The sequence below is a fragment of the Sturnira hondurensis genome, unplaced genomic scaffold, assembly GCF_014824575.4.
Source record: "Sturnira hondurensis isolate 20B ecotype Veracruz unplaced genomic scaffold, ASM1482457v3 Scaffold0009178, whole genome shotgun sequence".
Taxonomy (NCBI): Eukaryota; Metazoa; Chordata; class Mammalia; order Chiroptera; family Phyllostomidae; genus Sturnira; species Sturnira hondurensis.
Window position 1 is genome coordinate 1,331,023 of NW_028081809.1, and position 23,107 is coordinate 1,354,129.

General features: G+C 42.9%; 1 protein-coding gene, 1 long non-coding RNA gene and 1 other non-coding gene across 4 annotated transcripts; 1 reads left to right on the forward strand and 2 right to left on the reverse strand.

Moving 5' to 3' along the window:
- Positions 1-45: 45 nt before the first annotated feature.
- On the forward strand, positions 46-10,755 carry LOC118994186 (uncharacterized). The gene is made up of 3 exons (XR_005068000.1): positions 46-398; positions 5,164-5,318; positions 10,674-10,755. It is a non-coding gene; the product is annotated as an uncharacterized LOC118994186 (long non-coding RNA).
- ZNF2 (zinc finger protein 2) lies at positions 8,225-19,266 on the reverse strand. Of its 2 annotated transcripts, none has more exons than XM_037056756.1 (5): positions 19,210-19,266; positions 14,079-14,150; positions 12,741-12,867; positions 10,647-10,751; positions 8,225-10,155 (listed from the first exon to the last, which is right to left on the reverse strand). In XM_037056756.1, exons 2-5 carry the CDS (start codon positions 14,109-14,111, stop codon positions 9,068-9,070), a joined length of 1,353 nt encoding a protein of 450 aa, XP_036912651.1. In that variant the 5' UTR covers positions 14,112-14,150; positions 19,210-19,266; the 3' UTR covers positions 8,225-9,067. The 2 variants fall into 2 exon arrangements, with proteins under 2 accessions (XP_036912651.1, XP_036912652.1); XM_037056757.1 differs by lacking the exon at positions 19,210-19,266 and adding an exon at positions 17,853-19,190.
- Positions 19,267-20,287: 1,021 nt separating this feature from the next.
- LOC118994217 (U6 spliceosomal RNA) lies at positions 20,288-20,394 on the reverse strand. The gene has a single exon (XR_005068004.1). It is a non-coding gene; the product is annotated as a U6 spliceosomal RNA (small nuclear RNA).
- Positions 20,395-23,107: the final 2,713 nt, after the last annotated feature.

Genomic DNA, 23,107 nt, shown 5'->3' on the forward strand with positions numbered 1-23,107 from the left:
CTTCCGCGCCGCGAGGCGCGTCACCGGAGGCCGGCTCCCACAGGCTGCGCGGCTCTCCTGCCGGGCAACCTCCCGCGGTTTGGGCAGAGTCTCCGGTTCCCTCACGCGCTGAAACTCCCTCCGGGAGCGTCCGGCCCCTCAGAAAGCGTCTTGTGGGAACTCGAAGGGTCACCTCTTTTTCGAGGCAATCTCTGGGCTCTGGCCCCTGAAGATGCCCTCGGCCGCGCCAAACCGCTCCTCGCAGGGAACCTTCACTCCCTGCACCTGGAGGCCGCGGAGGGTGGCCCCCGACCCGCAGCCTTCCCTCCCCTGCCGTGAGGGGAGGCGCCTGTACCGCGTCCCCTCCGCTGCGCCTCCCCAGGATTTTTATTCCAGGCTGCACCTCGGAATAAGGAAAAGTAAGATCTCAGCCCCGGAAATTACCTCAACCCAGAAAAAACCAGGTCCCCAATAGTCCCGCCGACCTCAGGGAGACCGGCATCGGAAAAGTCCTCCAGACTCCCCGCGAGCTCTAGGAGCTGCTGGCCGGGAGTGGTGCAAGGATCTGTTTGTCTCTCCGTTATGAAGTAACCAATTTTCCATCCATTTCAAATTCCAAGAAAGAAAATCAAATCAGCCAGACTGACCGTGTTTCGATACAAGCCACATGTTGGTTTGTTCTTTCTCTATTTTATTTTTTTTCAATTTTTTATTTAATTATTTTTCAAGTACAGTTTTCTGTCTATTACTCCCATCCCATCTCACCCCCCATCCTCCCCCCTCCCTCCCATTTCCACCCTTCTCAGTTGTCCATGTATCCTTTATATAGGTTCCTCTAAATCCCTCCCCTATTTTAAAGCCCCCACTTTTAGCTAAGTCTCCGGCTTTCCAGATTCAAGATTACATTTCTCATCAGCCCTGCCTCTTGCCCGGGGAAGGAAAGGAAAGTGATTCTTAGAATGAACAGGAAAGTTCCCACATGCTGGCTGGAACACGGACAAGTCATTTTGAGCATGTGGACAAGGTTAACACACTAGGAATTGTGAACCAACAAGACAGAAAGAAGTGAGCCCCTGACAGTTTCCTGAAACAGAGCTTGGGCTTTATTTAATGTGAGAGAAATGTAAACTGGTATTTTGTGTAAGCCCCTATTATATTGGGTTTCTGCTACACAGAGGGCCACACTTAACTTCCTACCTGGTTTCTAGGTTGTCTGCTTTTGGTCTAATGGCTAGGCCTGGAGAAGAGGGGACATGTGATGTGTATAGCCTTGCCAACTCAAAGAGCTGCTGGAAAGAGCCCCCCACCCTTCAATCAGCAAGAATGGGCAGTTTATTTTAAAAAATGGTGTGTATGAAAGTCCCCACCAGCTGACATGTCTGGAACATGAGGAAATGCCCTTCTAACTTTGGCTAACCATCCCCATCACAGAAATCCCCTGTCTTTATTTGTTTTTAACCAAATCTATGGTCAGTTCTCAGTCCTCTCACTTTACTAACAGTAGTTGATAAAATTGTTTATTCCCTCCTGGAAATATTCTGGTTCTCTTCCTTGACTGGCCATTTCTCAGTCTCCTAAGTAGTTCCTCCTCTTCCCAACCTTTAAACCAGTGCTTCTCCAACTGTTTGTTGCATGATCACAATCACCTGGAAACCTCGCTGTACACTATACTGAAAACACCCTTATCAAGATGCCTGGGGTGGGGCCTGAGAATTTGCATCTTTTAAAAATATGTTTTATTCATTATGCTATTATTGTTGTCCTATTTTTTTCTGCTCTTTACTCCCCTCAGCCCTGCACCCCCCCTCCCACCAACATTCCACCCCCTTTAGTTCATGTCTATGGGTTGTACATATAAGTTCTTTGGCTTCTCCATTTCCTATACTATTCTTAGCCACCCCTCTGTTTTGTACCTACCATTTATGCTACTTATTCCCTGTACCTTTTCCCTCATTCCCCCCTCACGCACACACCGATAACCCTCCATGTAAACTCCATTTCTGTGATTCTGTTTCTGTTCGAGTTGTTTGCTTAGTTTGTTTTTGTTTTTCCTTTTTTATAGGTTCAGTTGTTGATAGTTGTTTGCTGACATTTTATTGTTCATATATTTTTAAAGATTTTATTTATTTATCTTCAGAGGGTAGGGAAAGAGAGAAATAGCAATGTATGGTTGTCTCTTGTGCATTCCCTGCTAAGAACAGGCCTGCAACCCAGGCATGTACCCTGACTGGGAATCGAACCGTAATCCTTTGGTTCACAGGCCCACACTCATTCCACTAAGCTACACCAGCTAGGGCTACTGTTCATATATTTGATCATCTTCTTTTTCTTAGATAAGTCCCTGTAATGTGTCATATAATAAGTGCTTGGTGATGATGAAATCCTTTAACTTGACCTTATCTGGGAAGTACTTTATCTGTCCTTCCATTCTAAATTATTGCTTTGCTAGATAGAGTAATCTTAGATGTAGGTCCTTGCCTTTCATGACTTGGAAGACTTCTTTCCAGCCCCTTCTTGCTTTCAAGGTTTCTATTGAGAAACAGCTTGTAGTCTTATGGGAACTCTTTGGAGGTAACTGTCTCCTTTTCTCTTTCTGCTTTTAAGATTCTCTCCTTATCTTTAATCTTGGGTAATGTAATTATGATGTTCCTTAGCTTGTGCTTCCTTGTGGCCAACTTCTTTGGAACTCTCTGAGCTTCTAGGACTTCCTGGAACTCTTATTTCCTTTGCCAGATTGGGGATGTTCTCCTTCATTATGTTTTCAAATAAGTTTTCAATTTCTTGTTCTTCCTCTTCTCCTTCTGGCAACCCTATGATTCGGATTTTGGAACGTTTAAGTTGTCCCCGAGGTTCCTAAGCCTCTCCTCATTTTTTTGAATTCTTGTTTCTTCATTCTGTTCCAGCTGAATGTTTATTTCTTCCTTCTGTTCCAAGTCATTGATTTGAGTCCTGGTTTCCTTCCCATCACTGTTGGTTCCCTGTACATTGTCCTTTATTTCGCTTTTCATAACCTTCACTTTTTTCTCTATTTTGTATCCATACCCAACCATTTCTGTAAGCATCCTGATTACCAGTGTTTTGAACTGTACATCTGATAGGTTGGCTCTCTCTTCATCACTTAGTTTTATTTTTGGAGCTTTGATCTGTTCTTGCACTTGGGCCACATTTTTTGGTCTCTGTACCTTTTATGTTGTAAGGGGTGTAGCCTTAGGTATTTGTCAGGTGGGGCAAACCACACTGCTACATTGTGGTGCTATATGTGAGGGAGGGGTCTAAGAGGGAACAATGCCACTTGCTTGGCTCTTGGTCAGCTTCCAGTCTCTTCTCCTGCTACTCACAAGCAAATTGGGCCCTTCTGGTGCTGATTCCTGGGTGGGTGGTTTGTGTACATTCTAGGACCCTGTGGATCTCTCCAATGAACTCTCCTGTGAGCCTGGGAGTTTCTCCCCCACAGGTGTTTTCAATCAGTGGTTTGAGGCTTTATTTCCCCGAGCTGGAACCCTGGGTTGTGTAGTCTGTCTTGCTCCCCAGTTGTTCCTCCTGGTTTATCCTCAAATGTGGGACAACCTAGTCCACCAGCCACTACCTTGCCACGTGTCCTTTCTGCCCTGGCTGCCCGTCTCCGCCCCTCCTATTGGTCTGGATAAATGTTTATTTAACTCTTTGGTTGTCAGACTTCCATACAGTTTGATTTTTCTAGAAATTCTGGATATTTTTTGTCTTTAAATTTGTTGTTGTCTTTCTTTTGGTTGTGCAGGGAGGCGAAGTGTATCTACCTATGCCTCCATCTTGGCCAGAAGTTCAGAGTTTGCATTTCTAAGAAGTTCCCAAGTAATACTGAAGCTGCTTATTTAGGAACCAACTACATGAATGTTGGAATGTCCCAGAGCTCAGTGGATAGTGGGGGATACCTGTACCACCCAAATGTAGGAATTCCCAAATTACATCTACAGCCATCAAATCCACATTCCAGGTGGAAAGAAACAAAGAACAAGAGCAAAAGGGAATTTCTTAAGCTGTCCTTCTCTTAAGGTACCTTTCCAGAAACCTCTCCAACAAGTTCCAAATATATCAAAATGTCATTGGCCTGATAGTTCATATAGCAGCATTTCATTGGCCTGGTACCTCACTGCAAGAGAGGCTGAGAAACAGGGTACTCTGCTGCTCAGAACTGACTCGGATTTCCTATTATTAAAGAGAAGAGCCCTAGCTGGTGTGGCTCAGTGGATTGAGTGCCAGCCTGCAAACCAATAGATCGCCACTTCAGTTCCCAGCCATGCACATGCCTGGATTGCAGGCCAGGTCACCACTTGATGGTGTGAGAGAGGCAACTGATCATCTCTTGCACATTGATGTTTACTTTCTTCTCTTTCTCCCTTACCCTCTCAATAAATAAATAATAAGAATAATGACTAGCTACAAGTTAGGCAACTAACAACCCCTGCCATAGTAAGCATTACTCAATGCTCATTATAATTTAGCTGTTGCATGTTACTTTATCATGAGGTTCCATAAAATGGCTCAATACGTTGAATAGCTGATCCTAGGATATTTGGTCATTTTTTCCTTCTGCAGTCTTTGCCAGAGGTTTAATACATATGTATGATGGAAAAAAGTCGGCATCCTTACATAGTAACTCTGGCATGTTCAGTGAGCTGGGGACTACAGCAGGGGCCAGGTCATCATGGGGACTGATCTTTGTGGCCTCTGTTACTGGACTTCACCATCACTCCATTTGTCCTAAAGTCCCAGATTCCTGCTTATTAACAAGATGAAAGGAGAGAATGCCACGTTAGTTCTCCATCCTTCATCCGCTGAAGTGCCAGCATGGCACCCCAAAATTAATGTGCTTTTTAAAAAACACCTAGACATGAGGATCCCATTCTTCTCATCTTGGTACCCAACCTCTCTCTACTTTCTCTGGAATAACTGCTTTATTACTAAGCAGGAACTCTCAGAGATGCAGATGTGAGGAAGCCAATCTGCCAGTGTAGATGTGGGTAGGGGTTTGCATTTGGTTTCACAGATATGTGATGTTGAGGGCAAAAAGGACATTGTATCTAATAGGACTTGGTGGCCTGGATTTCAGTTACATTCTCATGTATGCTGCTTTTGTACTGAAGGATGACTATTCATGGATGAACTTTGTCTTGAGTTAACTTTGACTTGGTGGCATTTTTTGAGATTAAACATAGCCCATCTCCTGGTTCATTGTGGCTGACTTCTTAAATCTGGACACTCCCCTCCCCCAACTTCACCCCACAGCTGCCAGGGCTGCAGCTGACTGTTGCAACTGGACTTGGAACTTTTTGGTATATTTTCACCTTCAGGAGCTACAAGTAAGTGAAGAGAAAGGGAAGGCAGCTTATCCAGGATATCAATGGAATAGCAGGACCAGGCTAAGGAATCTTAGTCATTAATAAGATGAAAACAAAGATAAAAACCACCACCCTAGAAACAAGAACAGTTAGGTGACAGGTTGTCCCACCAGAGGTCAGAAGAGCCAAAGGTCATGGAATTTGAGAGTCTTCAGAAGTTGAAGAACAAGCACAATCGAAATCAGAGCTACACAAAGCTCCATGCAGAGCAGACTAAGAGCTAATAACCCTACTGTGAAGGTATCTGCAGTCCTAAATCAATATTAGTTTGATGTTTATTTTCCTACTGAAGTTTCTAATAATAGAAGGTGCATATTTGGGACTTAAGTTCTCATGACTAGACATGTACTTGTTAATTCAGTGCACAGATTTTTCTCTATCTACCATATCTACCAAGGGAAGGTAGGGAAAAAGTTCTCTAGTATTGCAGACTTTCCTGGCAAGAGTTGATTTGTGGAGTGCTTAACTTGTGAGGTAAGTATTCTGTTTTCTTTTAAAATTTAGTTAGGTCTTATTTAAGCACCAGAGAGATTTTTTTAAAAAATATTTTATTTATTTAGAGGGGGAGGGAAGGTGAGAGGAAGGAAACATCAATGTATGGTTGCTTCTGGTGCATCCCCTGCAGGGAACTGACCCCTGCGGGAAACTGGCCTGCAACCCAAGCATGTGCCCTGACTGGGAATCGAACCACAATCCTCTGGTTTGCAGGCCCGTGCTCAATCCACTGAGCTACACCAGCCAGGGCCAGAGAGATTATTTCATTCCCTCAAAATTTCACCCTGGCCCGGGTGGATCAGATGGTTGGGTGTTATCCTGTAAACTGAGAGGTTGTCAGTTTGATTCTTGGTGAGGGTTCATGCCTAGGTTGTGGGTTCCATCATGGTTGGGGTGTGTAAAAGAGGCAACTGATCGATGTCTTTTGTGTTTTTTTTAAAATTTTATTTATGTATTTTTAAAGAGAGGGGAAGGGAGAAAGAGAGGGAAACATCATTGAGTGGTTGTCTCTTCTGTGTCCCCCACTGGGGATGTGGCCTGCAACCCAGGCATGTGCCCTGACTGGGAATCAAACCAGTGACCATTTGGTTTGCAGGCTTGTGCTCAATCCACTGAGGTACACGAGCCAGGGCCTCTCTTTTCTTTCCTCTGAATCAGTAAACTTGTCCTCAGGTGAAGATAAAAAAATAAATAAAAGTATGTGCCTGCCCTGACTGGTGTGGCTCAGTGGGTTGAACGTTGTCTTGCAAACTGAAAAGTTGCCGGGTCAATTCTCTGTCAGGGCACATACCTAAATGGCAGGCCAGATCCCCAGTGTGGGGCATGTGAGAGGCAAGTGATTGACATTTCTCTTCCTTTTTCCCTACCTTCCCCTCTCTTTAAAAATAAAATCTGCTCTTAAAAGTATGTCTATTTAAAAAAAATGGTTTCTGGCATACTTCCAATTTGGTCGGTTCCTGATTCCAAGATTGGATCCTACTAATGGCCATTAGGTGAAGTTAAAACCACAAAATTTAATGCCTCCACTACTGCATGCCCTATTGTGAGATACCAGTTAAAAGATAAAATGGCCCTTTCTTCAAAACTTTTATCAGGAGATGGAGCAATATTTCACATTTTTTTAAAATCTGCATAATTTCATATTTAAAAAGAAAAACAATTATCACATTTGTGTCCCCACTTGGTTTTATTTACCTCTGTATGCAAAAGTATAAAATTTCTGATTTCATTTTGCTGATGTTACCATGTCTTAGGGAAATATTTGATCCTATTTACATTTAACAAGGCAGTAAATAAAAGATGCAGAACTCTCAGACAGTCATCAGCCAAAAGGATATCAATAGTCCCTTTTATTTTTGTCTTAATCTTATTAAATATTAATCCAATATTATCCATTCCAATAGATTCTGTAGTTTTTCTTCAGGTTCCTTCAAAAGTCCACATATGAAGCTTTCCCTGCCACTCATCTGCTCAAAGGGGGCCAAAATCCACAGGGATGTTAGTAGGTTGAAGTCCTCTCCAGGCTTCACCTTTAGCAAAGGCCTAGAGTCAAAGTTGCCTGATGCCTGACCTTCAATTCAAAAAAATTGGGCTGGGGCCAGGGAATAGAAGAGTTTGGAGAGTCAAGACTTAAAAGTTCAGCAATGGGGGATCACATCAAGCTAAACCTTTGTATCTGGGGACACTAATTGAGACACAATGTTGAGTCCTAAGACAAAGATGGACAGAAGGGTCATTTGGAAAGAATGGCCTAAAAGAGGCAATATGTAACAAGCTGTTGTTACCCAAATATCAAAGTCCTTGTTTCCTTTGCTAGCCTTTTTAAAAAAGTATTTATTTTTAGAGTGGGGAAGGGAGGGAGGGTAGCACCAATGTGTTGCCTCTCATGCACCCCCACATGCCTGGCCTGCAACCCAGGCACATGCTCTCAGTCCACAAGCTGTCTTTTAACCCACTGAGCCACACCAGTCAGGGTGTACTTTCCTTACTTCTTGGTACTGGTACTTGGTACTTGGTACTGGGTTCTGGCTTATGAGATGTGGCTAGAAGTGACGACTCTTAAAAGTAACTCACAAAATCCTCCAGCTTTTTCTTCCATGATGACCTTGGAGGCAACATGTTCTACATGATGAGGATGGAGTAGATAGACTGACATCAGGTTTTATGAGAAATTAATCTTTGTCTATTTGGGGTTATGGCATCATAGCTTATTATCTCTCTTCAATGATGAAGAGGGAAGAACTAGAATCAGAAAGTGACTACTGCAATAATGAGTCCCTTTGATGATAAAGGTACAGGTTAAACTGAGAATTCAGAGAAAGAATGTGAATACAAGAGATGTTTTAAATAGAACCGAGGAAGAAGAAAAGTCATTAATTCAGATAAATATTTATTGGGCACCTATTATTTGCAAGGCACTGTGTGAGCTACAAAGACACAGGCCATGCCTCCAAGTGCTTACAATCTAATTAAGTAGATAATACATGCACATAAATTACAAAACAAACTTTACAGCATAACAGTAAAGGGAATATATTTTGAAGGTAGACCTGTCTTCAAGACCTAGCTTCACCTTTTACTAGCTGTCACCTTGGGCAATTTATTTAACCTCTCTAAACTCTAGTTTGCTCATCTGTAAAATGCAGGTAGTAAGAGTACCTACTTAATAGGGTTGTTGAAAGATCAAATAATCTTGCAAAACTCTTAGCTGAGTGCTTCCTATAACAAATGTTCAGTAAGTGCTAGCTATTAGTAGTAACCATATTAAAGAGGTCTAAAATCTGGGGCTGAACAAAAAGATCAGTGCCCAAAAAAGCTCCAAGAGAGGGACTAACAGCTATAAAAGGAACTATTTCGGAAACAATAGTCCTGCTGATACAATTTTGCCTCTCCCCTCTTGTTGTAGCCTCCAGTTATTTAAAGTGCAGTGATACCAGGGGGCTCAGTTAATAGGCATGTGTGAGGATCACCTCCTAACATTTATCCTATTGTCTGAGAAACTTCTGCAAATTGTTGACTCTTTATAAAGTTGCACCTTAATTTCCAGCATCCCACTTCAGTTCTATAATGTAATAGAGTTTTTATTCAAACACTGTGGTAGCAGAGACAGGAGAGTAGGAGCCAGAATAGATAGAATGATCAATTGATGGATTTAAGATGGAGAAGACCTATTTTAAGTGTTCATGGAGGTCCTTTGACTAAAGCTTTCACCCAATTCAGTCTATTCCCTGTTTGGCATAGCGCCGTTGATGTTGAATAACTGATGATTTAGAACTGAACACTTTCCCACAGACACTGCATTCAAAGGGTTTCTCTCCTGTGTGAACCCTCTGATGTCGTGTGAGCCGGCTTCTCTGGCTAAAGGCTTTCCCACATTCGCTGCATTCATAGGGTTTGTCTCCAGTGTGAATCTTCTGATGCTGTGTAAGGGATGAGCGGTCAAAGAATGCTTTCCCACACTCACTGCACTGGTAGCGAGGCTCTCCAGCATGAGCTTTTTGATGTCTATTCAGTGATGAGACACCATAAAAGGCTTTCCCACACTCATTACATTCATAAGGCTTTCTGCCAGTGTGAATTAGCTGGTGTCGAGTAAGAATGCTTTTCTGGCTGAAGGCTTTCCCACACTGACTACATTCATAAGGACTTTCTCCAGTATGAATTCTCTGGTGTCGAGTGAGGGATGAACGGTCAAAGAAAGCTTTCCCACACTCGCTGCATTTAAATGGCTTCTCTCCAGTGTGAATTCGCTGATGTACAGTTAGGGATGAACGGTCAAAAAAGGCTTTCCCACATGCACTGCATTCATAGGGGCTCTCCCCAGTATGAGACATTAAATGTCTGCTCAGACTGCATCTGTGACTGAAAGCTTTTCCACACTCACGGCATTTAAAGGGCTTCTCTCCAGTGTGGATTCGCTGATGTACAGTTAGAGATGAACGGTTGAAAAAGGCTTTCCCACACTCGTGACAGTCATAGGGCTTCTTTCCTGTGTGAGTCCTCTGATGGCGGATAAGGGACGAATGGTCAAAAAAGGTCTTCCCACAACTGCTGCATTCCTGGTCTTTGTCTTTAGTGAGAATTTTCTTGGGAGGAGTTAACCCTTGTCGCAAGCTTTCCTCTGGGGAAAATGATTTCTTGCAGGTCTCCACTGTAGGGCTTTCCCTCTCTGTTTCCAACCCACCTTCCAGTGCATGAACTTCAAATTTAGGACACAGAGGACCTTTTCTTCCATGCTTTTCCCTCAACATTTCTTCTGATTTTTCTTCTGAAGTACTTTGAATCTCAGGCTTAGACTCCCAGTCTGGAATAGACAGAAAACACAGATGCAGTTTCTTTTCAGGGATAGAAAATATTACAGCAGAAAGAAGAGGTACTATGATAAATCTGACAAGTAATATGGTCACTGTATTGCTTCCTCTCACAAATAGCCATATTCTTTAGGGAAAGACTGAGACTTGGGAATAAAGAAAAAGGCAGAGAATAGATCTGATCTTGGATATCTCAGAAGAAAAAAGAATTTCTATAGGAAACATGGTCAAGATAATTAGGAGAGTATGCAAAGTGGAGAGGATGATGAAAAATAGGAATATCAAATTGTGAATAGTCAATATAACAGATCTGACAGTAGCATTTGGTGAATAAAGATGAATACTACCTTTAGGTATAAGAAAGCGAGTGGGGGAAACAATGGCACTAAAGCAGAAGATGTGAAAAAGATGTGGCAATACTCCCTGCCACAAACCCCCAAGTAAGCACAAAATAAACTGCCCCACCCTGCTGATATGCAGTTACCTAGAGAAATGTTCCCTCTCTCATCAGATCCATGAAGATCAACTATCCAAGGCTTATCCTCTCTCTTCAACTGGAAAATCACATCAGATTGAGGAACTGGAAGTCCTGCTCATAGAGAAAAAAGCCAGGTATGAAATGAAAATGCGCAACCACTCCAAAGCTTAATCTCAGCCCTAATCTAGGCCTTTCACAGAGAAAATACAGAAGGCAGACCATGCATTCTAAGAATATGGACTACAAAGTAATGCAGAAGATATAGGCACATCTGGACAGTGGTCAACACTGAGGTTCTAAAAAGGAACAAGTAGCACTTGGTCAAGAAGTTGATAAAATTCCCTTGAATGAATGTGTTTATTCTTCCTCCAGAGGCGAATGGGATGCTGTTGGCTTTAGTGTTGGCAGGATGGGTGTAAACAGTCCTTGGCTCAAGGAAGATAAAAATGAAAAAAAAATCATCTTGAATAAAAACATGTAATAAAAGTGCGTTTTTTGTTTGCTTACCCTTTAGTATTATGCTTTTATTTAAAGAAGTGAGTCATGTTTATCGTAGGAAAATTAGAGGTTATGTGTAAGTCAAAAGAAAAATATCTTTGAACTTTGTATTAATTATTTTTATTTCTATTCATCTCAGTTCAAAAAGATACCTATAGATATAACTGTGAAAAACAGGACAATGAAATAATGTTGATTTGTAAACTTGAATTTTTCATGTAAGAATAAATTTTAAAATTATTTCCATTAACACAGACCTACTGAACCATTTAAATGACTATCTGATACTATATTGTATGGAATAATCTAATTTAATCTCCTGCTGGCAGACATTTCAGACTGGTTTTAATATTTGAAAGATATATGAATGTGTATATGCAGCATGGGCCGTTAATCCTATTATTTCCTCAGGACAAATGTCTAGAAGTAAACCTATCCATTTTGGTTATACAGATTCTCCTCCTAGAAATAGCCTTGATGGCAGATAAGGGACGGATAAAGGATGGCGGATAAAGGTCTAAACTTCCCTCGCATTGGTCCCCCAACTTGGGAAAGAGAGGCATGTTCTTACTGGGCCCCAGAATCATCTATCCAGTTGTATGCTGATTTTCTGCTGACAAAGTGGCCACATTCATCACTTCCCTAGGGCTTCCTGTCTCTGGTCTGATGAATTCTATGTTCCCCGGTATTTCATCCCACCAGAGCCTATGACAAAGGCTTAGTAGTCTCCCTTAATACTCCATGAACACTATTCTGTTCTCCACATTTGGCCTGTTTAGGCTAATCCAGGAGGTGTTACACTTGCCTTTTTGACGTGCCTTGCAAGAAATCTGCAACGTGATTCCTTTTAGTGCCACCTGATGCTTACTGTAAGCCTGGCTCTAAATCTGCACACTCTCTCAGCCCCTTATTCTGGAAGCTTCTGAGAGATTCCATTACCTACAGGAGCCCAGCTTTACTTCTCATGAATACCTGACACCAGCAGTCATTTTTAATTTTTCCTTTGTCATGAAAATGTCTAATTACAAAGTGTCTTCTGTGGGCATCTAAGATGTCACTTAAGACAAATATTCAAAATCAATAACATTTCTAGTGACTTACTCTAAGGTACAACCTTGTATTCCAACTCCCACACCACATTCTTTTAAAGTAAAACATGTCTCCCCTTCTTGTTTGGTTCTGAGGAGATATTTCTCTCTCAAAAAGATGGCCCCTCACCCACCCTCAGCACTCCGGATGGAGCTAAGTTACGTGACTGATGAGTTGGGGAAAGAGCTGAGCATAAATAACTTGGCTTCTTCTGTTTGCCCTCTCTGGAGAGCCAGCTCCCTGCAGGAGATACACATCTGCTCTACTTCTCCAGGCCCTTTGTGCTGCAGGGCCAGGCTGCTGAGCAAGCAATGGGAGAAAGTCTGTCCAATGCTGGGGTTCAAGATAAGGAAGCCCATTGTCGCTGTACACGTAAGCCACATCCCTCTACTCTTCCATTTTGTCTCTCAGTGGTTCATAACTCAGGTGGTAGAAGAAGTATCAATTTATTAGCCCTTCAACCCCATATTAACATAGTACAGAGTCCAGCTACTTATGGGAAGCTCTTCTTACCTAGTGAGACAATGCTCTCATAGTTCTCCAGCATCACCTGCTTGTAGAGATCCCTCTGAATAGGGATCAGATGCCCCCACTCTTCATCTGTGAAAATCACAGCCACGTCCATGAACGTCACTGATTCCTGGAAACACAATTGCAATTGTGAGTTTGTATTCTCCCTTACTCATAACCCTTCTCTTTACACGGACCAGACAAAACTGTCATAAAGATGAGAGCCCTAAAGGTTGTAGAGGGAGGGGAAAGTAAATGGTCTGACAAAGTAGAGCTTTGATACACTTGGAAAAAGTAGTGTAATCCCTATTGGTCATAATCCCACACCACTATAGTCACAGCTGAGCCTCTGAGTATTAAGGCTCTTAATTTTCAAACTTAAAGAAAACCTGTAAGAAAGAAACAAAGAATTCCCATGGACCCTTCCCCCAATTTCCCCAAATGTTAACATTTTCCACATTTGCTTTATCTTCCTGTCTCTCTGAGTATACTTTTCTTCTCCTATATCCTTCCTGAACGTCTTGAGAGCTAACTTGCAAACATGATATCCCTCTACGCACTAATATTTCAGTGTTCATTTTGTAAAAACAAGATATTTTCTTGTATAATCACAGTTATAAGAGAATCAAGAAAACAGTATTAACATTTCACTATTGTCTAATCTACAACCTTATTCAAATTCCACCCATTGTCTTTTTTAACAAATCCTTAATGATGTAGATTAGATAAATCTTTAGGATCCCTCTCAGTTTCTCTAAAGGTCTGTGATTTTATAAGATTGCATCTTTATCCTCCACCCTAAAACCCCAGATGAGTCTCTAGTGTGTCTGCAGAAGTTTTAAGCCAAAGCACAGAATTCAAGACCCTCTGCCTTTGAGTGGAAATGGGGCAAGCACATGTCTCTGCCCACCAAACTCTCAAAACTCTTATGACCTCACTGAGGTGCTCACATTCCCCAGCCTAACCCAACACCTCCTGGAGTACATGGGGCCTGCTTTCAGTCCATTCATGGATATACAAAGAAAAGATATACAAAGAAGAACTAAACCAGTCCACTGTTCCCCAAACTTTCCAATCAGACTTGTACCATCTTTTTTAGGCAAAATCACTCAGAGCAAATGCCACAGGGGCTATGTGCCTGATGATAGGCTAGTGAGCCCATGTACAAGGCATGAAAAGGTCACTGAAGGACACCACAAGTCAAAGGGGAAGGAAGCACTCCCTATGGAATCCTTCATGTACCTGGTGGGTCTGACCAAAAAAGCTCCAGGAGAGAGAAAGAAAAGGGTTTACATTCTAGAGACTAATAAAGTATTTCAAAAACAGAAAAGTCTATATCACCTGGTATTTGGCAGTTGAAGCCACAGCAGCCATTCCCTTCTGTGTGCTCTCCGTGTGGATAAAGGCAGAGTCCTAATAAAGTAAAGGTATGGGATGGGAAGGTAAGTACAAGAAAGACTAGTCTTATTTGTACTTTTCTTACCCATGAAGTAAGAATTCTCTGCATACCAGTGGGTTAAATATCCATCCTCAACTCAATACCCTACAGAAAGGGAAGGAAAGTAAAGCAAGACCAAGGGCAAGCCCACCCTGCCCCAGCACTACAGCAAAAGGCATGCACATTGCTAGTTAGAACACAATGTGGTACTTGTTTCACCATGATTTTAGAGGCAAAGTTTTGCTCCTGGGAGTCGAAAACAGATTAAGGCTCATACTATACTTACAAATTTATTCAGTATTGCCCTGATAGTTACTGGATAAAAAACATAAATTTTATAAACAACTACATAGATAACAGTTAAGTAAATACCAAAGTCTCTTTAAAGCTACTTTGCATATTGGACAAGCAAATCCAATTTATAACCCTTTGTACAAGGACAGCCAATAATTAATAGGTCACAGGTAGGCATTTTACAGGCTGCCCAGCAGGCTGAAATGAGATCTAACTTGAAGAGATAACATCCTTCCTCAAGAAGGTGGACTAAGAAACATCAGGACAACAAGTAGATGATGAGCTAAAAGGGTACCCTGAGAGACAGAGTAGCCACAAGGATTAGGGGAGCCAAAGTTACCAGAAGGCAGAACCCGTGGCTACGTGGGAAGTAGGATTAGTTACAGTCAGGGGAAAGAGCAGCCCAGCCACATTACTGTTAAAGCACTGAAGCCAAGTCTTTCCATTACCCTAGTACCACCCTCGGGCTTCAGTTTGCATAGAAACCTTATTTATTCTTGACTTCCATGAGACTCCAACCCTCTTTCTTAGGCTTTCTGTGAATCCTTATCACTATAGTCTTTACTTGAGTTAGCTATGTCTTGGTTTCTTACAAGAGTCTAATTAAAACATAGTTAAATCAAGCATTGCTGGGATTTATGACTGGGATGGGGAGAGAGTATGGTCCTGGGAAGAAGGCAGAAGAGATATGGCTTACTGACTGCTTTCTTGCTGTCAAGGAAGTATATTCACTGATCTTTTTTTTCATTCATCCATTTATCCAACCAACGCACATTCAGCACCAACTATTGATACCAAGCCCCCAAAATGTATATTTCCCTTGTCCTCTAAAAGCTTATATGTAGCCTAGCATATTGGACAAGCAAGTAATCAAAATAAATTTCACTGTAGGATGGACAAGTACTGTAAAGAGATATATACAGCAAAGTCTGATAGACATCAGAGGCTTGCCTAACCCAGATGGGAGGGAGGGAGGAAGGAAGGAACAGGGCGGGTTTCTGGGCAGAAATGGGATCTAAAATAAGTTGTGACTTGGGGGAGGAAATTCTAGGCAGGGAAAACACCTATTTTTTGAAAACAAGGAGGTAGGTCTCTACATGGAAAGGATTAACAACTGTATCTACTTTAGAATGGCAGCTATCTAGGCTGCGAGCAGAGCTGTGGGTAAGGATGAGGTTGGAGAAGTAGGCAGTCACTGGCTAGATCCAGGAGAGCTTTGTATCCTCCCTCTTCCACATGTGGCGATGGGGGTCACTTAAGGATTTACGCATGTTTCATTATCAGATCTTAGAAAGATCATTGCAATTTGTATCAAGGGCCGTGAATTATGTACATTCTTTGACCCAGCCATCCTCCCCTAGTTTATCCTAAGGAAATAAGAAAGAATATATGTAAAGCTTTTTCTTAATCATTAACACTAACCTTTATTTAGTGCTATCTGTGGAAACCTTCTAAGAACTTTATGTGTATTACCTCATTTAATCCTTACAATAATACAGACAAAATTTGAAATATCCTAAATTTCTAAATAGGAGATTTGATTAATTTATGATCCAGCCCATCAATACAATGGAACACCATTAAACATCATATTAATAACTAGCATTTTTTGAGCATTTGCATTTGCTACTGACCAGGCACTGTGCTATCTTTTCAGAAAATAAATCATTATAGCACAGAGGTTAAAAAGTGCTAGACAGCACTGACCAGTATGGCTCAGTTCACTGACTGTTGTCCTACAAACCAAAAGATTGCTAGTTTGCTTCCTGGTCAGGGCACATGCGTGGGTTGTGGGTTTGGTCCCCGACTGGGGTACATATAACAAGCTACCAATTAATGTTTCTCACATCGATGTTTCTCTCCCTTAATTTCTCCCTCCCTTCTTCTCCCTCTAAAAATAAATAAATACAACTTTAAGGGAAAAAAAAAAACAGACCTGAGTTCAAATTCCACCTAAGCCTCTCACAAAACCTAAATTTACTTAACTATAACACAATACCTAGCTTACTGACTTTATGAGGATGGAATTAAACTATCCTCATAAGGAATACTTAGTACAGTGCCATTCCTGCATCTCACAGTGTTTCTGGAGAAAATGTTCTTCAAATTCTTGCTCTGTATCTTCAAATGAGCCCTTGCCCAAAAGCTTTTACTGTTCCTCTCCTAGCTCTGTAGTTATTCCAAACCTCCATAGCTACCACTCAATTTTAGCAAACCAATGTATTTTACTATACTGAGCTTCACAAGAGTTCCAAGGGAGGCAGGACTATGAGGGAGAAAGCAGTCTATAGACCTGGCATTATTAACTGATTACTTATGCTAACAGTTGACCCCCAGTTGTGTAATTTCTTCTTCATGGACTAGTTGTAAATAGTGAGACAATAATGTAAAGCATTTATCTTACAGCTTGTTCAATAAATTTTCCTTTCTACTGCCCAACATAAACCCATTCATCCTACTATTCAATGAAAATTATGTTCTAGGTAGCAGGGGACTGAGGTCAACAAAACAGAAAAGTTTGTGTGTGTGACACTAAGGACTCTACCTTAGTGACCCACAACTGTGTCTTACTTTCTTTTTCACTATTCTACCTGTTCAGAATCAGCTTCCTGCATTACTCAGTTTTTCTTTCTCCAGCATCTCCCATCTCTCCTGTACCTTCTTCCCATATGTTCAAACAGATATAATCTTCCTCTATCTGAAACTACCTTCACTGAATCCCATGGCCTCCCTCTAGCAAAAACAGTTCTCATTTGGGTTTTCCTTTCATGACCAAACTTTTTGGATGAGTAATATGTACCTACCCACTCCACATCATCACCACCTATTTTTCAATCATTATTCCAGTCTTGCCACCCTTCACACATCTGAATCTGCATGCTTGAAAATTAACAATGCCTTTCAAAGCTCCTAGTGGCAATAATCCTTTTTGCCTTATCTTTACTTCTCAGCAGCTTTTGACTGTTTTGTCAAGTTTCTGCTTCTTCAAGTTGCTGTAGCTGTTCTGATAGTGCATTAGCCTAACTTTCTTCCTCCCACTAACAGTGCAGCTCTCTGTGATTCTTTTTCCCAGTGTTGCTCTGGGAACATGGATGCTGCCCAAGGCTCTGTCTTTGTACAATGTTCTTCATGCTATCCCTCAGAAATTCCATTCACACCTAGCACTCCATTTTCTACTTCTACAGAGACAGTTCCCAGTCTAGTCCCAATGCTTCTTCCAAACTCACCTCCCATTTCCAAATGACTGCAATTTTGAATTAAACATTCTCCCAGCACCTCAAAACCATCTTCCTGTCTTCAACTCCCCACATCAATTCCTCTCCATTTTTACACTTCTATCAGATGTTCTAATATCCTCCCAGGTGCCCCAAATTCACTCTTACCTCACTCTCTTTCTTTCCAAATCTAGTCAGTCACCAGTTCCTTTTGACTCTTCTTTTGCAGTGTCATTTGTATCCTTCCCTACCACTGACACCATCTTAACTGAAGTCCACAACAGCTTGCTTCAGGATGACTACCAACCATTCCTAACTGGCTCTCTGCCACTAGTCCTTTCCTCTCTCTAGTCTTGGATATGACCTCTGTAACAACTGTCCCCTAAAAGTTTTATTATTGTCAGTCCCTAGATCAGACCCATACAATCCACCTTGCCCGTATGTCCTGTCCTGATCCTCTATGCAACCACCCCCATAAACACCCACCCCACCCATGACCACTTGTGTGGAGGCCCAAGGTAGGGAGCTAAACAATCTGAGGTTTCTGGAAAAGACAGAGGGACTGGAGTGGGCAGCACGCTAGATATAGTATCAGTTCCACCTAGGTTTAGTGAACACCCACGGGAGGAAGAAGGGGTGGGAGGAGAGGAGTACTTTAACACAACTTTGTGGCCAAATACCTGGCCATTTTTGCAATTTGGTCTCTGGTTTTGCTTAAGACACTAGGCAACTCTGCAGTTTGAACTCTGACTCAATCCACATGACAAACTGCTCTCCCTATATTGTCTGTTCGATCATTACCTGTTTTATAAGTTTGTTTTACAAGCTCCAAGGGAAACTGAGACAATGGTCTCAGTCTTGTGATACCCTCTGCTGCCCACGTCTCATGACTTGGCCATATCTCCTAACTCTACCTGCTGACCACGAATTAACGGAAACTAGAAAGCCTGGTTGCTTTAACCAAACAGAAAATGCATACTGTATACTTATGACTTTGCTTCTCTGTGCAACCAATCCCTTTAACGGTCAGCTTTTTTTTGTGGTTTTTGCCTTTAAAAACGTTGCCCCACCTTCCCTGTGGTTCATCCTGGAGGCTGTGTCTCCCTGGTCTGCAAACCATTTTGAACAAAACTGTCTTTTGTCTCTCAGAAAGGTAAGTCTCCTTAAGTTTTCGTTGACAGGAGTAACGCTCCAAACTTCCAATCTGAAAGCTGGAATATGACATACAGTGTACAGTGGCTGTTGCCTGCACCCACCAGACCAACACACACACGTTCGGTCGTGTCACTCAGTTCTACCAGCACACTCGTGGGTCGAGGAGACACAACTTTGTGTCCGCACCACTCAGAGCAGGGACACTGCCAAGCGCGCGAGCGCTCCCGGGCAGGCGTGCACACATCCCGGAAGGTTCTTCCAAGTTACCCTGCTCTACTCCCATAACACCTCCCCCCAGATTCTCAGCGACCCCTTCTCACGACAGCTGCGCTCACTCCGCATCTTGAAGACACAAATCTGCAACTCTCACCTCGGATACACAGTGCTCAGAAACCAGGAAGACAGCGCCTCTTAAGGTTGGGAAAGCAGTGCGCCTGCGCAAAGGGCTCCGACGCCTGAGCGCCCAATCAATGCTCGGCCTTCGCACGGACTGTATTTCCCAGAAGTCTAAGCGGCCTGTGCCCCTAAATATGACGTATGAAACCCTTGGCTGTTCCAAGCCTGTGAGAACTTGTGGACGCTGAAGCTAGTGGATAGCGACTACGGTGTAGTGGCTGTAGGGGGAGGGAACCGGTGTGGATGTCTAAGCTTACGGTCACCCTGGAAGTACTGACAGCGAGTGCTGTCACATTCCTTATGTCCTCCCGTGGGAAATGTGTCTTTCCCATCCTTGAGGCCATTCCTACTTCTGGTTTTCACCGCCCGGGGAAGATTGAGAACGAAATTGAATCTTTTGGCACTCGGAAGGAATTTATTTCTGCTTTAGTTTGTCTAACTTGGTTCTGAAATTTGGTCCAGTGAAACGCAGAATTTTTCTGAGAACGGGCTGGGCCTGAGGTAAGGCATGCGAACATTTTTCCTCCAGAAAAGAGCGGAGGACATGTGTATTTTTAACTGGGGAGCTGCCCGACTGATCAACAGCTGGAGCGCACCCCACCCCACGAGAGCCCTGGTTAGAGACATCGCAGGGATTCTTAACCTCTGCTGCACAGGAGTCACCGGAAGCGTAGACATAACACACTGGTGCCTGGGGCCCGGGGCCCACTGTGAGGAGTGGGCATTCGAAAAGATCTACAGGTGATCTTATGAGTAGCTGAAGATAACCAGTGAGCTGCTAGAGCTTCAGGGAAGACTGCTGATCACACAAAAAATATGGTAAAACCCTACTTCTCGAACAAGTCTGCCCTTACCCTTGCAAAAACCTAAATTGCCTATCAGAAACAAGGCATTGTCATGACTCCTTGCGACCACTTCTCTCTTCGATACTTTATTTTTTCCAGAATGTCATATAAACATGATTGATTATACAGTATGTAACCTTTAGAGGGTGACTTTTTCTTTCAGCATCCAAAATCTTTTTAATGACAAAGCAAGATCTGGGTTTGTTTAAAAATATAGAACACTTCATGAATTTATATGTTATCCTTGGCAAAGGCCATCCTAATATTCCCTGTATCTTTATAATTTTAGTATATGTGCTGCCCAAGCCAGGCAGAGAGTGACTTTTCACCCAGCAGAAAGCCCTTAAGACCCATTCATGTTCTCATGGGAAAAGTGTGTGACTACAAAGAAGCAGCAAAAGGGAATGTTGGGGGTAATGGGTAAACATCAGGCTACTTGGGACTAAAGCTCCCCTAACAGCACTTGGCATCCAGTGCCACACCAGAGTACTCTGAGTGGGGGAGGGGACAACTCTGTTAAGCTATTGATTAACTCTCCTAAGTAAGATGAGCCTCTGGATCAAAATCTGTCTTTCTGATTCTTCAATAATAGTGGGAAATTTCAGACACTAACTGGCCAATGCCAAAAGGGAAGGTATCAAGGAAGGCAGTGCCCTTCAAGTTCATATGCAGCAGTTCCACATCTATCTAGTCATGTTGAACCATCAGTGAGATAAAGATCTGTCCTCATTTGCCCATCCCCTCACCTTTTTGGTTCCAGAGCAATGAAGAGACTAAAAACTCCTGTGCCAGCCATGGTTCCCAAGAAGCTGCCTGCCTCCTGAAAATCCTTAGCCTCCTTGGCCAGCAGATTCAGGGTAGGTCTCAGGCTTTTCTTTTTAGCATATTTTCAGTGACTTCTGTTGCACAGCCCCAAACTGGGCTACAGGCCCAGGATGAAAATTGCTCCCAGTCCCCAGCCCCCGGGCAGGATCAGGGTGAAACCCCCAAGCATGCTACTATTGAGATAGGCCACTCTGGACTCCAAGTGCGGGTGCAGGATGGTTCTTCAAAGGTGGGGCCAAGGCAACGTTTGTTCTTTGTGGGTTCGGCTACACCCGGTTCCGGGCTCTGCACTGGCCTGTGAAAGAGTTGGGAGTGACCCTCTGTCTGCCAACTTCAGGGACCATGAAGGCCTGGACCAGGGGGCAGAATGGTCTGTGTCATTGCAGGGCCCTCCCTGGAGTCCTGTCTTTCTCCAGGTCTCTGAGGCGTGTTGGGCACTGTGGTACCTGATGGTGGTGTGGTCACCCCTGTGGCTGGGTCTGCATACAAGCTGGGTTCCAGAGCTTGGTTCCCCTCTCCCCGCCCCCCCCCCCGGAGCAGCTCCAGGGATCGGGATACGTGTGCCTCATGTGAAACAGCAGCGTCTGACTGTCTGTCTGGGTGTGTCAGCCCTGTTCTGGGCCCTGTAGTGAAGTGGGTGTCTTCTCCCTGAGTGGGAGTGCCTGGTGTCACCCAGTTTGTTCCCTGCTCCTGGAACCTTGGGGAGGACAGACTTGGACATAGTGAAGGGATGTCGCCCTTTAGCCCCAGCTGTGAACAAGGCTAAACAACATTAGGTTTGACTATCCAGGGTGCTGAGGCCCAGAAGCCTTCCTGGGAGGTTACTACCTGGCCTAGGAGAATGAGGGCCCTAGGAAGAGGCCAGGGCTGGGGTCCTGGTGTGGGGCTGGGATTCCTCTCTCTCAAGATATCCCTCCTGAATTTCTATTCACCACACAAGGATTTGGAACAAACTTGTCCTGTGTTTCTGCCCCTCCTACTAGTCTGCATGGATTTAGTTTCTTTATTCCATAGTTGTCAGATTTCCATTCATCTCGATTTGTGACTGTTCTGAGTGATGGTTGTTCTATATTTTAGTTGTAATTTTGATGTGGTTGTGTGAGGAGGTGGGCTGTGTTTACTTGTGCCACCACCTTGACTGGAAGTCCTAAGCCATTCCTTTTCAAAGTTTAGCATCTCCTGTCCTTCACCAAATTGGCCTTTTTATTTGATTTTTTATTCTTCAGCATACATGGTAAAGGTAACAAAACTGGCATGTGGCAGAATGGGACCCATCTTTGGAACTCTCACTTCCTGTTTTTCCCTTATGCCAAGAAAGCTCTTTAGAAATACATCTCTTGCAGCAACATTTTCACTGATATGTCCCCTAGAGCAAGGGACATAGAGGAAAGAATAAACAAATGGGATCTTATCAAAATAAAAAGCTTCTGCATGACTAAAGAAAACAGTATTAAAATAAAAAGAGAACCAACTGTATGGGAAAACATATTTGCCAATCATACCTTAGACAAGGGTTTAATCTCCAAAATATATAAAGAACTCACACAACTCCACTCTAAAAAGATGAGCAACCCAATTAAAAAATGGGCAAAGGACTTGAACAGACACTCCTCCAAGGAGGACATACAGAGGATGCAGAGACGCATGAAAAGATGCTCAGTGGCTCTAGCTATCAGAGAGATACAAATTAAAACCACAATGAGATACTACTTCACACCAGTCAGAATGACCATCATAAACAAAGCAACAAACAACAAGTGTTGGAGAAGATGTGAACAAAAGGGAACACTAGTGCACTATTGGTGGGGTTGCAGAGTGGTACAGCCACTGTGGAAAATGGTATGGAATTTTCTCAGAAAACTCAAAATGGATCTGCCTTTTGACCCAGCAATTCCACTGCTAGGATTATATCCTAAGAACCCTGAAACACTAATCCAAAAGAACCTATGCACCCCAATGTTCATAGCAGCACAATTTACAATAGCCAAGTGTTGGAAGCAACCTAGGTGCCCATCAGTAAATGAATGGATCAAAAAACTATGGTACATTTACACAATGGAATACTATGCAGCAGAAAGGAAGAAGGAGCTCCTATCCTTTGTGACAGCATGGATGGAACTGGAAAGCATTATGCTAAGTGAAATAAGCCAGGCAGTGGAAGACAAATACCATACGATCTCACCTTTAACAGGAACTTAATCA

What these genes read in the sequence shown, in the direction of transcription:
- ZNF2 (XM_037056756.1), bottom strand. Translation starts at nt 14,111, where the DNA reads ATGGCTGCTGTGGCTTCAACTGCCAAATACCAG. An exon ending in CTTCAACTGCCAAATACCAG is followed by an intron (nt 12,868 to 14,078) that starts GTGATATAGACT and finishes TTGTGTTTCCAG; the next exon opens with GAATCAGTGACGTTCATGGA. An exon ending in GAGAGGGAACATTTCTCTAG is followed by an intron (nt 10,156 to 10,646) that starts GTAACTGCATAT and finishes TGTCTATTCCAG; the next exon opens with ACTGGGAGTCTAAGCCTGAG.